Source organism: Zootoca vivipara, chromosome 11 (assembly GCF_965207765.1).
Source record: "Zootoca vivipara chromosome 11, rZooViv2.hap1.1, whole genome shotgun sequence".
Lineage (NCBI taxonomy): Eukaryota > Metazoa > Chordata > Lepidosauria > Squamata > Lacertidae > Zootoca > Zootoca vivipara.
Window position 1 is genome coordinate 35,573,840 of NC_142594.1, and position 17,292 is coordinate 35,591,131.

The window sequence follows — 17,292 nt, forward strand, 5'->3', positions numbered from 1 at the left end:
ATAATCTTCTGAGAAGTTCCTCAGTCCTCTCAGCTGCCCTGAGAAAGTATGGCTAAAGAGCAGCATATACATTTCTTTAAAATGAAATACCAATGAGAAAGTGTGAAAAGGGGTGGCCCAACTGTCAGAAGCAAAGAGATGACTGGTGAGGAGTGAAATTGAAGGAGAATGAAGGAAAGAGGTTTTGTGCTCCCCAAGTTAGGAAAGATGGGTGCCTCTAAGAGATCTAAAGTCCCTTCCTTCCCTTTGCAGCAGAAATTGTCCCTTTATATTAGCTCCTGCCAATTTCCAAAAGGCACAAGCTGTTAGACTACTCCGTTCAATTTAATAACTCAAAAGTCATAGAATATAGCAGATCCTAAAGCACTCATGATTAACTCATTATTTGATCTTATTGAAAATGGTGGGCCATGATGCCATGTTGACGGTTTGGTTACCTAGTACTTTCATTTGAATCACTTTGTTTTTACATCATGTTAAGTACTGAAGTTTAAATGAATTTTAAACCAAGCTTCTGCACTAAAATAGCTCAAATTAATTTGTATCCTATTATTTCTTGCAAGACTTTTCTACTTTAAAAAAAAATCTATCACATGTCCACTGAAATGAAATCTATTTGGTCAAAATATGTTGTGATAGGTTTATCACAACATATTTTGAGAAAGATTTATCTTTGGTTCAGCAATTCTGCTATGCTGCAAAAATCAGCCAGTAAATCGGTAGTGTGTTCAAATATTAATGGTGTGCTACTTTGAGTTATCTGTGGATCTCAGCAAACGGGTGAAACAAGCCATGCTAATGAAGCACAGGTCAAACTTTCCTCACGGAGACAGAAAATGCTCTGTGACTTCACTTACCTCATCACACATTAATGTTGCAAGATGGGTTGTTTTCCCCCCGGGAGCAGCACACATGTCCAAAATTCTCTGTCCTGGCTGAGGATTTAAAACATAGCTCACAACTGAAGAGGGCAAATTCTAGTAATGGATGAGAAAAAAAAAATTATGTTTGCTTCAAGGATGACCAACACAGGAATATCTTACTTAAAACTAATTATATTGTTTGTTTCTTCCACTAAAAGGCAAAATTGTGCATGTGTGAGTTCTAATTCTGTAAGCGGTGTTCAAAACAGGAGAATTTTTCAAAAATTTTGATTTTCGCATGATTTAAGCTAATGCAATTTCTGCATCAGTTTAGGAAAAAACCTCCTGTTTTGCTTATTTTTCAACCAATTGGGCTTATTTTGGTATCAAAATCAAGCTAGTTTTGGTCTCTTTCAAAATAAGGTATAAAAATGTTATTAAGTGCCACAGAAAAGGGTCACCGACCAAAGTGAATGTTAGTCATTTTCTACCTTGGTAGGTTCGATAAGCCACAGTGCGCAAACCACAACTAACACATGCATCATACTTTTTTTGTAGAATGGGCTAACCATGAACTTTCTATGTTTTAAAAATAAGAAGGGTGTATTAGTGGTTATAACATATTTTAAAAATTAAGTTTTATTAATTATTTAATAAAAACAAAATATGTCTTGGAACCCTTGTTCATTTTATTGTGTAAAACACTTCTGCAAAGCTATTTTGTTTTCCATACATGTTATATGGTTAATGATACTGTTTTGATTTAATTTAAATTAGTTTGATGTTATCTCATAGGTACCTACACATGAAAAAATTTTGAACAAAATCTGAGACGTGAGAGCACATAGCACCTGGTGATTGGGCGTGGAATGACCCAGGGAGGCTTGTGGAACATATTTAAAAATCTTCAAATCCAAAATAAAGTGTTTTGATTCTTGTGTTGGGGAAAAATTCTAGCAAACTTGTAAACTTGCACCGTGTTAAGATTTATTTAAAAGTATGTATTATGGCCCATGGGGTCATGAAGAGTCGGACACGACTAAACAACAACAACTTCATTGTATCTCCTAGATAAATTTCAAAAACAGAACTTATTCATACCATGTACTTTTTAAATGCACTTCACTTTACTGCAAATCACTTCTTTCCACACACAACCTACTTGTGTCATCCCTTCGAAAACATCAAGACAATATGCGTTTACCTGGGAGTAAGCCCAAGCAAGTTATACTTCCAAGTAGAAATGCACAGGATTGCACGGCCAATAGATTATATATTACATATTTAAAGACTCGACTGTTATATACACACAGCTATGTCACATATATAAACATAAATAATTACATTAATTCTCCATTAAAACAGAAGAAACTGCTGGTGTCTACGGGCAAAAATACATATTACCTAATAACTTACATGGTGAAAACATTAATCAATAATATTGGCTTAATGGTACACAACATTAACAACACAATGTTCATCAATATATTTTTTCCACACTCTCGGTAATCAGGCAGTATCTGTTCCTCAGCTACATGAGTTTACATGTATATGCTGAAGTGTTCTTGCATTATAAATCAATTGGTGAAGCAGGGAAAACAGGATACACAGAGGGCCGGTACGACATGATTTGATGACACTTTCAGCCTAATTATGTTTGTGTATAATTTGACCAGGAGGTATAAAACTCTGTCTGAGATGGTCATCTGTGATCACTTATTCATATACATTCAACTTCTCACCAAATGCTACAAGTGATGAGCATAGATGTGTCACTTAAATCTTCTAGTTAAGACCAAGTGCAGAAGAAGCAGAAGCAGAGGAGGAGGAGGAAGAGGAGGAGGAGGAGTTTGGATTTGATAGGTCACCCAGCAGCTGCATGTGGAGGAGCGGAGACGTGAACCCAGTTCCCCAGATTACGAGTCTACTGCTCTTAACCACTACACTACACTGGCAAAGCTGCAGCAGAGCAAGCTAACATGTGTTTGCTTACAAGATGGGAGAAAAGTCAACAAACGTTTTGGAGAAGGAGTGAAACACTGATTTATGTTCTATAGTTGAAATAATACTGGAAATGTAGGTGGTGGAAATCTGGAGCCACAAAGTGCAACGATAGATAAAAAAGAAGGTAATTTCTTGTTTCATGACAGGTTAAGTTTGTCTTCAAACAAAGCAAAACGCAAATTCAACCTGGTGGCACCTACACAAACACACACACACACACACACACTGGCCTTTCTTGGGAAATGTAACAAAATCAAACCAAGGTTTCTTATTGCAGAGCTTTCCTTATTGGAAACAATATATAAATAAAGACAATATATAAATAAAGACTTCTGCTTTGGATGCACTTTAGATCAACAAGATGAAACAACATAGATCTGCAGAGTTGTGTGTCAGCTCAGGGACTGGATTCAAGGCTAATGTTCAACTGAATTCCCTTCCAAACTTTGTCACTCTGTTCACAACCTGTGAAATTGGGGGGGGGGGGCTTACCAGAGGCATCAATCATGCTCCACACTGTGGACAGGCGCCATTTTTCTTCAATGCAAATTCAACTTCTTCCCTGGCACATGCAAAAGTGAGGCTAAAACAGAAAGGGTGGGAGCAGGAACCAATGCTTCCTGACACACACACACCCCTTTGGTATCTGCTGGAACCATGGAAGAAAACTGCACCTAGCAGGAGCTGGGACTGTCAACACAATGCTATTAGGACCCATTGGCCGACAGCACAATCACCACCACCTGTATCATATGAGCATGCGCTAGTGGCATAAAAGTGAGGGAAGTACAATTTTTGTAAAACTTTCGTTCTCTCTAAGCCATTTCAAAGCCAAAGCACTTCTCAAAAGAAGTTTTGGATCACTTCTTATTCAGACCCATTGAAGTCCACTATCACCCTATTACATCTAAACTGAACTATAGATGAAGCTGTCCGTATCATTTATTGATATCTTGCCAAAGGCAATCAAAAAACAGAATTAGGTAACATTTCATTTCACAGAAGCACAGTGAAAACAGACACCAGCACAGTCCACGCCTAGCCCTAGCATTTCAGATATAAAATAATTACAGAGCATAAACACATAGGGAAAAATCACTATTTTAATGGAATTTCCCCCAAAATAACTTATTTGCTTAGATGTGAAGCTCAACTGTGTTCAATGGGGCTTAGAATACAAAAGAAAGGGTTGTGACCTCAGAATTCAGAAAGCTATAGTTATTTTTAATATGACTTACCTGTAAAAACAGATAACTCGATAACATTTTGTCAAATGAAGGACTAAGGTAAATTGGTTCTGTCATTTTTATTCCCATCCCTCTGAAAGGCACAATGCACACTGGTAAGGAAAAAAAAATCCTGATCTGAATTTCTAAAACTGTATTATAATAATCTTTTAATAAAAGAGCCGACACTTCAATATAATATTGGCCAGTAATTAAACAGATTCTGATCTGACTTTCATAAACACAACTAAGGGAAAATTGAAAATTTGCAAGATATACTATAAACTCAGCATAAACTTCTAACTTTCTCTCTCTGTAATCGTGGTTTAATGTTTAGTTGCCTCTCTTGTATGTGGACTAGTTGTCATCTGATTTCAAAGTTAACGTGGTGGTTCAGTTCTTAGGATAAAAAGGTAAAGGTGGTCTCAAATTATTGCAGTTATATTTGCAAGATGACACCACTCAGCGGCTTCATGTGGATGTTAAAGAGAACTGTAGAGTTGGAAGGGACCACAAGGGTCACTAGCCCAACCCCCTGCAATGCAGGACTCCGTGACTCTGAGATTAAGTGTCTCATGCTCTACCAACTGAGCAGTAGCTGTGTTCTGTGTTAGAAACTGAGCTCTACTAGGAGTTGTTTCTTCTTGATTCCCAATGTATTTCTTATCAATAAAAAATTCAGTGGCATGAGCAAATTTTTATTCTGAAAGTGTGGCCCAGAGAAAAAAAACTTTGAGAACCACTGCCCTAGAACAGCATTTCTCAACCGCTGTTCTGTGGCACACTAGTGTGCCGCGAGACGCTGGCTGGTGTGCTGCGACGTACGGCGACAAGAAGGGCGATTTGCATTGTCACGTGCCTGGCGGCCGCCAATATACACTGACCCGCCGGAAAGCAGTATTTCTCCTCCTCTTTTCCAAAGCTCAGTGCAAACGACCCGCCGGAAAGCAATATTTGGCAAGTGTTTCTTACAGTCATAATTATAATATAGGGCGGCACAGAGTTAAATTTTTTAACTTTTTTAATGGTGGTGTGCCTCGTGATTTTTTTCACGGAACAAGTGTGCCGTGGCCCAAAAAAGGTTGAGAACCACTGCCCTAGAAGGCGGTGGCTGGGAGATGATACTCAACCCCATGCAGTTTCCAGTGTGGAGTGCACAGGGCTTGATCTTTTTACCCATTCTATGGTACTTTATAATATGATCATGGGACATCCAGAAAGTGTAACACATACATATTATTTAGAAGCAGATTCTCAAACTTTATTACAATTTCTGACTTACTTCAGTGGGCCAGTAGAATTAAAGATTTCATTTCGGCTCAGTTCAGAAATCCCATTTCCAATGAAAACTTTGGTTCCAAGAAATTCTTTGGCCCCTCTTTTACACTTCCCTTCAATATCTGAGTATACTGAAACAGTATCTCCAGCTTTCATGACTAAGGAAAGAAAGGGAGAACATTTCAGATAATATTTTATTTGGCACAAGAACTCACTAGGGACTTCAAATAGGCCACATACTTGAGCCCCGACTATTTACAAGAATCTGTTCAGGTCAAGAGTAGCTCTGGAACAACTTCAGTAATGGCTATTCCGCATGCATACTTGGCAACTTCTTCTGTAACTTTTTAAAGCATCTAATCTACAAGGAAGAATAGTTAATACTCAAGTTACTAAAGCTTAAGGACCAGAGAGTCTGAGGCAGGGAATGAAATAGATGCAGTGGTAAATGACTGGTTTCCTGGTGGGGAGATGGCTTGATTTTGTCCTTTCTTACCAAAACCGTAGGATAGGATAATCTGGTTTGTTAGGAAATGCATTTCTTAACAACTTCTTTAAATACTGATTACATAACTTATAAACTTCCTCAACTGGAACATGACTCTCTTATAGTGCAAATCTGCCAATTTAGGAGTAGCATCTACCCTTTTACAGAATCTTGTTAACAGAAGTTCAGAACAAAGGATGGTAGGGAAAAAAGACAATGGCTGCAACTTGCATTCAATCTTACATTCACAAACTACAGTTCTAAACAATCTAGTCTTGGATATTTGAAGAGATATTAACACTTAAAAAGGGTAGCTTCTATCAACTACTAAGTATTATTTTCCATCAGTCTTACAAGATAAGGAAGCGTTGGAGGGGGGTACATACATTTTGAAGCAGATATGATTCCTGGAGCATAGACGTGTGCTCCTCGAAGCACGGCATTGCCACACTGTGCACCAACAATAACTTCATTGGTCAACTTTTGTACATCCTTTCTGCTGGGGGCGGGGGAAGGAGAGAGTTAAGAAAAACCAATCAGCACAATAATACTTCAAATCTGCTGTTCTCAGCTGCCTTTCTAATACTACCGTGTTTCTCATATTATAAGTCATGTCTTATATTTATTTTTTTCTCAAAAAAACACAACATGGCTTATTTTCAAGGGATGTCTTATTGAGCTGCGGCTCCAGCCAGCTCCCGGGCTTCGCGCGCTGCCTGCTAAGGCTCCTGCTGGCTGCTGGGGCTTACCGATAGTGCGCTTTGAGCTGCGGCTCCAGCCAGCTCCCGGGCTTCGCGCGCTGCGTGCTAAGGCTCCTGCCGGCTGCCGGGGCTTATCAGGAGCGCGCTTTGAGCTGCGGCTCCAGCCAGCTCCCGGGCTTCGCGCGCTGCCCGCTAAGGCTCCTGCTGGCTGCTGGGGCTTACCGATAGTGCGCTTTGAGCTGCGGCTCCAGCCAGCTCCCGGGCTTCGCGCGCTGCGCGCTAAGGCTCCTGCCGGCTGCCGGGGCTTATCAGGAGCGCGCTTTGAGCTGCGGCTCCAGCCAGCTCCCGGGCTTCGCGCGCTGCCCGCTAAGGCTCCTGCCGGCTGCCGGGGCTTTGCTTAGCAGGGTCCCGATCCTTTGTTCTTTGCCCGCCGCGGCTCCTGCCGGCTGCCAGACTTTGCGCGGCTTGAGCTGCGGGTCTAGCAGGGTCCCGGTGCCGCGCGCTGAGGCTCTACCGTAGCCGGGCTTCGCACTGAGGCTCCTGCTGCAGCTCTTGCTGTGCGTGCTGCAGCTCTTGCTGGCTCCCACTCGGACGGAGCTCCACGTGGCAGCGGCATCCGGTTCCGAGGAGGCATCTTCCTTTTCTTCTTACGGTACCGTATTTTGCACAGACCTGCTCCCACCACAACCCGGTACTGCTACGTCTTATTTTCGGGGTATGCCTTATATTTCGCCAGGTCATGAAAATCCTGCCATGCCTTATTTTTTAGGGATGCCTTAAAATATGAGAAACACGGTACTACTGTTCACCTTTTTGGCAAATTGCAGTACCTTTTGGCGAATTGCTGTAGTTAGTTGGTCAAGCTGGATTGCATTGCAAGGAAGGCTGAAATCCTAACTCTACTTTTCAGGAAGACACACCAATGAATTTGATGGGATTTACCTCCGAGCAGACATGGGGCTCACCAAGACTTCCTTTTGCGGCACAGGTCCATGCTTCAAAGCTTTGTGTCCAAGCATTATAACAAAAAACAAACAAACAAACAAAATCAACCTGCTGAATTAGAGCAAACGGCAATAAATGGAGAACCCAAATTGCTGCTTGTTCTGATTCAGTGTTATGGAGTGGGTTTTCCTGGGGAAAGCGACAGTGCTTGGATGTAAGAGTTTTAAAGCATGGACCTGTGCCTAGAGAAGGAGGGGCAACAGGTAAGTGTGGATGAGCCCATGCAGAGCCGTCTTTCCTATTGAGGCTACTGGCGTGTTGCGGGTGCTTTTGCAGGAAAGCCGGCCGTGAGCCTCCCATCGGCGCGGCAGCCAGGGCTCCCTGGACGGCAACGCTGCATAGCCGCTTCAGCCGAGCAGGCAGAGGCGGAGGCGGAGCACAGTTGCTAGCATCCCCGCCCATCAGGCTGCCCCCTCTGACAGCCTGCCATGCCTGGCACTGCCAGGGAGCCCTGGCTGCAGCGCCGATGGGAGGCTCACGGCCGGTTTCCCAACAACAGTGCCCGCAGCCTGAGAAGAGGCGAATGAGAGTGGCGCCACCAGCGGGGTGCTGCGACTTGCACCGGCGATGGCAATGCCGGATTCGCGCTCCGCCACCCTCGCTCGCCTCTTCTCGGACTGCGGGCGCCGTTGCAGGGAAGCTGGGCGCGAGCCTCCCATCGGCACGGCACCCAGGGCTCCCTGGACGGCAGTGCCCCGCAGCCGCTTTGGCCAAGCAGGTGGAGGTGGAGGCGAAGCACAGGTGGCAGTGTCCCCGCCCGTCAGGCCGCCCCCTCCGGCGCCTTGGCACTGCTGGCAGAGCGCGAGCTTGGTGTCGCCGGTGCGAGTCACGGCGCCCTGCTGGCAGCGCCGCCCTTGCCCGCCTCTTCTTGGGCTGCGGGCGCCGTTGCGGGGAAGCCGTCCGCGAGCCTCCCATCGGCGTGGCAGCCAGGGCTTCCTGGACAGTGGGGGGGGGCGCCCGAGGGATCCCTGCACCACGGCGCCCGATAAGGTTAAGACGGCCCTGAGCCCATGGTTAGGCTTCTGCTGCAAAACATTATCTATTTTACAATGACCAATATGCCAGTTCTAAATATTTGCTCTAGCACATATGTTTTCATGCTCCAGATCAGTCTATGAGCCATCAGAAGATGAAATAAACTCCATTAACATTAAAATTCTAAAATACACAGACCTGGGCCCAATAACAGGAATAAGTAAGATGTCAGGAAGTTTTGGGTGCCGAAGAACCGGAACACTAAGACTTGTGTACTGCTACATATGGAAGAAGAAAAAAAGTACATTTCTTTTGGTTAATGAAAAGGACCCGAGTGTTTTATACCCATTTTATTCATTGACATTATTTATTTGTCATTATTTATGTACTAGGTTTCTTACCATCCTTCATCATGATGTTTCAGGGCAAATTAAACAATTTAAAACAGTTTTAAAAAAAATACACTAATATTTTCATTAGACAGAAATGTTTAAGGTCACAGTACATTATGGACTCTCTAATATAGCCATAGTGCTAATGAATCAAGATAGTTACAGCAGTGGTGGACTTTACTTCAGAATTCAAAAATGATTGCCAAATACAGAGCTGTTGTTTTTAGTTACTCTTCCTTATACAGGTATGACCAACCCATCAATTTTATTATTATTATTATTAGTGACTACAGAAAAAGTGTGCTGCCTTGCATGGGCAGCACTTAGAAACTGGCACAGAGTCAAATCAAACACAGAGAAAAAGAAAAACCTGCAGACTGAATATGAAGGAAATCATGTTTGCATTTCCCCCTTTAATTTGCTGCTTCCCTGCATGAAAAGCTCCCTGCTCATTAAAAGCTGGCATGGCAAGAAAAGCTTTAGCATGGGCTCCATACTAATGTGACCCTGCTCTTGCCATGCATAATCTGCCTCTAAATTCCAAACAATCAAACTATGGTACTTACCGTATTTGTAGGAGGACAGGGGGCACTTGGCAGGAAAAAATATTACAGCATTTCATAATGTCCTGCTACACATATCTACTAATGTGAATCTAAGTTGCACCACATTTAGTGAATTAACTGATGGCAAGACAAGTAGTAAGGAGACACAACACAGACCTTGTGGATCTCTTCAGAAAGCAGACCTCTTACATCTTCCACAGATGCCAGGTGGGTGTTCACTCGAACAGTTGTGAAAGCTGGTGGATGGGATAAATTATTTAACAGAGATTCATATTTCCGCTCGGCTTCCACTGCATCCAAAGCAGTTAGGATCTTAAAAAAAGAGAATAAAATACATTAGATCAGCAAAAATAGTGGCTTATACTATAATCCCAGGAGTACAGAATTGTTGATTCAAATTCAAGCCAGTTAAGCCACAGTATATCAGGTTTGGATAGAATCACACTATGGTTTAGATAGGCATGAATAAGTCTAGCCTCTTCCCAGGTGTATACACTGCCCCCCTTACCCTCCCAAAGTGGTAGAAGTTCAGAATTTTCCACTTTTAACTATGGTTACTGTGGTTAACAAGCTCCCGTTGCTCGGTCCCATCTCCTGCCCACCTAGCAGTTCGAAACAACGTCAAAGTGCAAGTAGATAAATAGGTACCGCTCCAGCAGGAAGGTAAACGGCATTTCCGTGTGCTGCTCTGGTTTCACCAGAAGCGGCTTAGTCATGCTGGCCACATGACCCGGAAGCTGTACGCCGGCTCCCTCAATAAGTAAAGCGAGATGAGCGCCGCAACCCCAGAGTCGTCCGCGACTGGACCTAATAGTCAGGGGTCCCTTCACCTTTACCTACTGTGGTTAACATTAAATACAGTTGATTTAACTAAGCAAACTTCAGAAACCATGGTTTGAAGTTTGCTTGTTTAGAACCAACCAGAATTAGTATTAATCACAATTTGTTGGTATGTATGGATGACATGACAATCCGTGGTTAACCAAAAGCAGAAGCAAAAGAAAACTCCTCCCCTCCGTCATGTTGGAAGAGAAAAGGGTATGCAAGCCTAGGAGGACACTTGACTTGTTCATGTACTGGTTAACAAAAATTAAGCATGATACCTCTTACGGGCTGCATTAGGGTAAGATAGCAATCCTAAACATGAGTACTAAGAGAAAAGTAAATCCATGTAGGATTAGCTATAAATTAAAGTACCGGTACACATTCTTAACCAACTGATGAGCAACAGCCTAAATGGGGAAGAATTTAATGGCTGGGAATAAGCAAGCATGATTATCTTCTGCTTTGTTCAAAAAATCTATTTGGTTAAGATTGTTACCCACCACGATCTTCTGTGGATGGGATGAATGATTTTTAAAAAAGCATTTATTGTGAATATATTTTTTGCCAAAAAGATTGACCAAACTTCCCTTTGTGCTGGACTGGGAGGGTAGATTCGGCAAAAGTATACCTCCACTCAGCCCTGACAGTCTCTGCCTGCGGAGTGGCATGGAACATCTCTCCCTTCTGTCCACCAAATGTGAAGGAAAATGTAAGTGCCATCAACAGAATCTCTGCCAGTGGACAGTCCTCAAATGGGGAATTCCAGGGAGGACCTGAGCTGACCTAGGATCCACTGGCAGGGGTCAGGAATCCACCCCAAATCTTTTAACTCGGACATACTAAAATAAGAGAGAAAGCGTGCCTCATTAAATTTTAAAAAATAAAATAAATGACAGGTATCATCTGAGCTGGAACTACCTTAGCTGGAACTAAAAGTATTCCTGACAGCAGCCATCACACACCACATTTGTGTACCTCTTCCAAACATCTCCTTCCTTGTACTTGCTTTACAGTATTTACCTCATCATTTTTAAACGTAGCCCTCAGGTACTCTTCAACCTTTGCCCTCAATGAGATTTTGGGGAAAACAGACATAGTCTTTACTGTCTCCTATTCTTTTTGGAACACATCTGGAGAAAGAAAATCATTTTCACATGAACAATTCAAAACCAAACAAATTCAGATTAAAAAGCTTCATTTATAATCTTTTTTTCTCCTACACTGTCATAGAATATGAAACAAATTTAAGGCAAGACATAAGTTGACCTCGTCACTTCACCAGCTTTAACATTCAGCCAAACATTGCCATTCCCAAAGTGCATGATGGCTTATAGCAGTAATAAGCAGCATTTTGTCTGCTATATGTTCATCTGGTTGTATCATAAATTATGTAATGTGATGATTATGGAAGCAATAATTTAAAATTCTATGAGAATGTGTGGCACTAAATAAGCTAAATGGTCCTGTTCAACAGTTAGTATGCAGGAAGCATGAGGAACAAGGCCAAGATTCCAAGCCCATTTTAAAAAATGGCCTGCCAATAATCTTATCATTGCATCCATCTTTCCCCCTCTTGGACTGGCATGTTAATATTCCAGGCGTGGGCAGTTACGGTACTAATAGCGAACTTCTTCTGCTGTGTCCACGCTTCCATTTACTGTAGCGCACTCGCTGTATTTAAAGTGCTGGATTTTTCACCTGTGTTCACATGACATTACCCAAAACGCCTAGACATCCTGCACTTTGCTGGGAAATACCGCTGCTCGATTTGCTTCACGCAAATTTGAGCCCTTAAATTCGCCTCTAGTCGGTGCTGCGAACACCTCTGCAAAACAGGCGTGGCGACATTATAATCCGATTTGAAACCGGGGGAGGGGGGCTTTGGACTACATGTTAAATGCGGTCCCGTGTCTACTTCGCCTAACACCTCTTTCCACCCGTTTTAAAAGGGGTGTGCGTGTGTCCTCGAGGGAGGCCATTTGCAAAGGGCTCCCCTTTCCCCTCAGGAGCCGAAAAGCACAGCCGGCCTCCGTTGCGGCTGCCTCGGACGGGGCGCCATCTGCTGCCGGGCGCGGAGAGCGACCCCGGCGGGGATTAAACACGGAGACGCGGCTTCCCCTCTTCTCCCGGGGCTGGGGCACCGGGGTCTCCCACCCCGGAGGCCCTCATGGCTTCCGTCCTCCCGCGCCCCTTCGCCTACCCCAGCGCCCGAGCATTGCCGCGCCCAGTCCCTGCCTTCGGCCTCCCTCCTGCCCTCATCCGGGGAGGCGATAGGAAATGCCGCCCCGTCCTAGCCCAGCCCCGCGTCCCTCCCTCCCTCCCTCCCTCTACCTGGGGAGGGGGCCACCCCGAGAGCACGAAACTGCGGTTCTTTCGGGTTCCTCGCGAGTAAGCTCCGTTCAGGCCAATGGAGCTTTCGGGGGAGGATGTGGTTACCAGGCGGGGAGGGGAACGAGGGAGGCAGTAGCCAAAGACTTCTAACTATTGCTGGGCTGGGAGTGCCCCCTCCCGCAAAAAAATAAAAATAAAACCTTCAGTGCCCGCCAAAGAGGGGTGCTTTTCATTTCAACTCCCCACCCCAGCTCACAATTTGCGGGTGTGCGAATCGCATCGAATAAGAGACTGGCCAACTAAGCCGACCACACAGAGACGCCCCTGGAGGCACAAAATAGCAGAAGATTAGAATTCATGTCCGGTTTGAAATGCTCCTATCTTCACATCTCTAGAAGGGAGGCCAGTGGTTATTTAGCTGCCAGGGGCATGCACTCTGCACATGCTCAGAGCCCTTTTGAATGAGCTGTCGCAGCGAAGCCGTAGCTGCCCTTGGCCGCCCCCCACCCCTTATCATTTCCTCCCAGGGTGGTACTTGAGCCTTTGTCACAGGAGGGCTGTGTGCCCCCTGCCAGCGACCTGTCCAGGAAGCTGCATTGTGAGGTGGAGTGGGAAGCCTGCTGATGGCTTGTGAAAGGTTGTACTCGACTTGTGAGCGGTTGTGCTCCACAAATTTGACACGAGTCAACAGTGTGATGCAGCAGCTAAAAAAGCCAATGCAATTCTGGGCTGCATCAATAGGAGTATAGCATCTAGATCAAGGGAAGTAATAGTACCACTGGATTCTGCTCTGGTCAGACCTCACCTGGAGTACTGTGTCCAGTTCTGGGCACCACAGTTCAAGAAGGATACTGACAAGCTGGAGCGTGTCCAGAAGAGGGCAACCAAAATGGTCAAAGGGCTGGAAACGATGCCTTATGAGGAACGGCTTAGGGAGCTGGGTATGTTTAACCTGGAGAAGAGAAGGTTAAGGGGTGATAGCCATGTTCAAATATATAAAAGGATGTCATATAGAGGAGGGAGAAAGGTTGTTTTCTGCTGCTCCAGAGAAGTGAACACGGAGCAATGGATTCAAACTACAAGAAAGAAGATTCCACCTAAACATTAGGAAGAACTTCCTGACAGTAAGTGCTGTTCGGCAGTGGAATTTGCTACCAAGGAGTGTGGTGGAGTCTCCTCCTTTGGAGGTCTTTAAGGAGAGGGGGTTGGACTGGATGGCCCTTGTGGTCTCTTCCAACTCTATGATTCTATGACTTATATCAGCAACAACCATTTTAGTCAACGGTCAGAGCTTACAAGAGTTATGGTCCTGCAACATCTGGAGGGCTACAGATTCCCCAGCCTCTTTCAAATACTGTGAATTGTATGAAGGGTTTCAAGCCCCTCCTGAAAGGGGTGTGTGTGCTGTGGTGTTGCCTTGCATGTTATGTGATGCTGATGCTGGGAGCATGGCAGCACTGTGACCTGGGGTGGGGAGTTGAAAGCACTGTCACTGGTATAATCTCTGGCCAGTGGGCTATGACAGTATATGTAGAGAAAATGTGGATCCGTGCCATTTTTATGGGGGTTTTTTTATAGTGTGTTTTCCAGCTCCACTCACTCCACCTGGGCTGAGCATGTGTTATCAACATAGTTGCAGCATATTTCTGCCTTATCTCCAGACCTAATGAATATACATGGATTCAAAATATTTTACATCAAATAGCAAAGCATTCAAAAAACCAAAATACCCAAGAAGCTCATAATGGCTACTAAACATTTTGCCAAATAGCAGCACTATCCTATGCATGTATACTCAGAAGTAAACTCAACTGAATTCAGTGAGGCTTCATCCCAGGGAAATGGCCCTATGCCACAATCCCATGCACATTTACTTGGGATCTCTTGGGAATTTTGTGGCTGGCAAAATTCTTGCAAGTATCTTAGCAGTCTCCTAACAATATCTGAGGCTATCCTTCCTGAATCCCAAAATGGTTTTCGACCTTCTAGGGGGATAGAGGACATGTTATTCACCGCTCAACAGCTTCAAGAAAAATGCAGAGAGCAAAACCAACTCCTTTATATGGCATTTATTAAACGTGACTAAGGCCTTTGACACTGTAAATCGTAATGCCCTGTGGACTGTCCTCCTGAAAATCAGCTGTCCATCAGAAATTTGTGAAAATCCTTCAGCTCCTCCAATGATATGACAGCAACAATCACAGATAACAATGGCTCTCAAAGTGAATCATTCACACTGGGATCAGGTGTTAAACAGGGTTGTGTTATCACCCCAACTCTATTATTTTCATCACCATAATCCTACACTTTGTTAAAAGGAAACTCTCCACTGCAGTAGAAATCATATCTAACAGATGGAAAGCTCTTTAATCTAAGTACAGTAGGCTGAAAGCAAAGAGTAAAGCTACCATAACTTCCGACATAAGAGATTCAGTATGCTGATGACGTGTGTGCACACTCAGAAGATGACCTCCGAGCCATCCTAAATATCTTCTCAGAAGCTTACGAAAGGTTTGGCCTATCACTCAACATCCAAAACAACCAAAGTACTGCACCAACAAGCCCAAAAAAGCCCTCTGCAGCGCCACAAATCCAGCTCAATTGTGTAATGTTGGAAAGGGTCGATCACTTCTCCTACCTGGGCAGTTATCTTTCCACAAGGGCCGACTGATGCCGAAATCCAGCCCCACCTGAGCTCTGCAAGTCCAGCTTTCTGCAGAGTGTTTGAGGACCGGGACATTCACAGGGAAACCAAAATGCTTGTTTACAAAGCTATTGTACTACCAACCTTACTATATGCTTGTGAAACATGAACCGCTTATAAACGCCATCTCCACCTCCTCAAAAGATTCCATCAACAGTGTCTCCGAAAAATGTTACATATCACTTCGGAAGACAGTCGAACTAATGCCAGTGTACTGGAAGAAGCAAAGAGCACCAGTGTCAAAGCAATGGTTCTGCAACATCAACTTTGTGGGACTTCGTTTGGATGCCTGATTCTCATTTTCCAAAGCAACTACTGTACTCTATTCTGAACTTTAAAATGGAAAGTGTAATGCTGGTGGTCAACAAAAGAGGATTAAAGACTCTCTCAAGGCAAATATTTACAAATGTAGTGTAAACACCAACAACTGGGAATCACTGGTCTGCGAGCACTCCAATTGGAGAACAGCCTTTACCAAAGGTGTTATGGGCTTTGAAGATGCTCAAAGTCAGGATGAAAGGGAGAAACATGTTAAGAGGAAGGCATGTTTGGCAAACCCTCACTGTGATCAACTCCCACCAAGAAACCTACCGGTATGTCCTCACTGTGGAAGCATGTGTGGATCCAGAATTGGCCTCCACAATCACTTGCAGAGGGAGTGTTAAGACCGTGTTCATGGAAGACAATCTAACGCAGCTACGAGTGATCACCAGAGAAGATGAATCCCAGGGTAATGGCCCTATGCCACAATCCCATGCACATTTACTTGGGAGTAAAATCCACTGAACACAGTGGGATTTACTTGCAACTAAATATGCATAAACTTGTGCTATCAACAATATTGATAATCTATATTATCTATATCAACAATATTGATAATCTACATACAGTAGTTATTACACTTGTTATTGCTTCTGTAATCATCCTGATTCTATTAATACTTGGTGAAGAGAGAAATAATCACATTTCCCTTCTACTACCCGGTATAAGCTTTCTGGGGTCATTCTTAAATGAAGTGGTTGGCAAGGAAAAATAGGTTAAAAGGATACTTCCTGAATGCTAAGATTCAAGTTTGAGGCAAGTGCTCTTTGATGAGATTTAAAATCACAAAAGCATGCAGCAAAGTAAAGCGTTGAAACAGACCCATTTAAAATATGCCCTTGTGAGTTCCCTCCAACGTTTCCCTTTTCCCTCATCATAGAAAAAACTACACATTTAGGAATGGTTTACTTACAAACTCTCCAAAGGTCAGGTTCATGTGATTTCCCATAAATCAGTCAGAAAACACAGGCAGTAAAACTTGGCTCAGTTACAGTGGTGAACGTTCCTAAATTATTGGTACAGGAACACAACAATGGCTTGTAAAGAGCCATGCAGCTAAGATGTAGCAACTACCTTAGCCTCTTCACACACTAAGTTTCTCTGGTAGATGGAAGGCAAGGGCATTGATTACCCCCCTCCCAAGATGGGAGGGAGTGACCTAGCTAAGCCTGGCAGGACAGGTTACTCTATGCCATTAACCCCTTCATGTATTAATTAAACTTAACCATGTTGGTTATATGAAGCTGGTTATCCCATAATTCCCGAATTGCAGATTATTGCCTACATGTGTACTTAGAAGCAAGTTGTACTATAAAAGCTCAAATGTCTTCCTCCTCAGGATGCCAATTATTAGAACCTAGCAGACTCTATTAAACCTTATTAAATAGAGGTACGTACTACCCTACTGTGGCTTAAGAATCTTTCGACATGGCTGCCTACACCTTTTCTACAGAATCAAATGTGCTGACTCCAAAATGCTGAGTTGGGCGTGGCGTGGGCAGGGGAGTTTACTTGCACAACTGAGCCCTCGTGGAGACTGAGTAGTTTACAATCCGAACTTGTTTTTACAAAAGAAAAAGAAAATAGCCTTTGACCGCCACTACTGAGTATCTT

At 43.8% G+C, this 17,292-nt stretch overlaps 1 protein-coding gene across 16 annotated transcripts in view; it reads right to left on the reverse strand.

Annotated features, from left to right (window-relative positions):
• NSUN6 (NOP2/Sun RNA methyltransferase 6) overlaps positions 1-17,109 on the reverse strand; it is a 29,538-nt gene extending 12,429 nt beyond the window's left edge. For 2 of the 16 annotated variants that reach the window (XR_015946387.1, XM_035129859.3), the window contains exons 1-8: positions 12,523-12,628; positions 11,343-11,452; positions 9,654-9,809; positions 8,738-8,817; positions 6,245-6,357; positions 5,376-5,529; positions 4,106-4,187; positions 858-977 (exon numbers count right to left, since the gene is read on the reverse strand). Coding sequence is in view for 15 of the 16 variants with exons in the window: in XM_035129859.3 (XP_034985750.1) it covers positions 858-977; positions 4,106-4,187; positions 5,376-5,529; positions 6,245-6,357; positions 8,738-8,817; positions 9,654-9,809; positions 11,343-11,417 (780 nt within the window). In the remaining variant the exon portion in view is untranslated. The other 14 variants (XM_088654111.1, XM_060280795.2, XM_088654110.1 and 11 more) reach the window with 14 other exon arrangements.
• Positions 17,110-17,292: the final 183 nt, after the last annotated feature.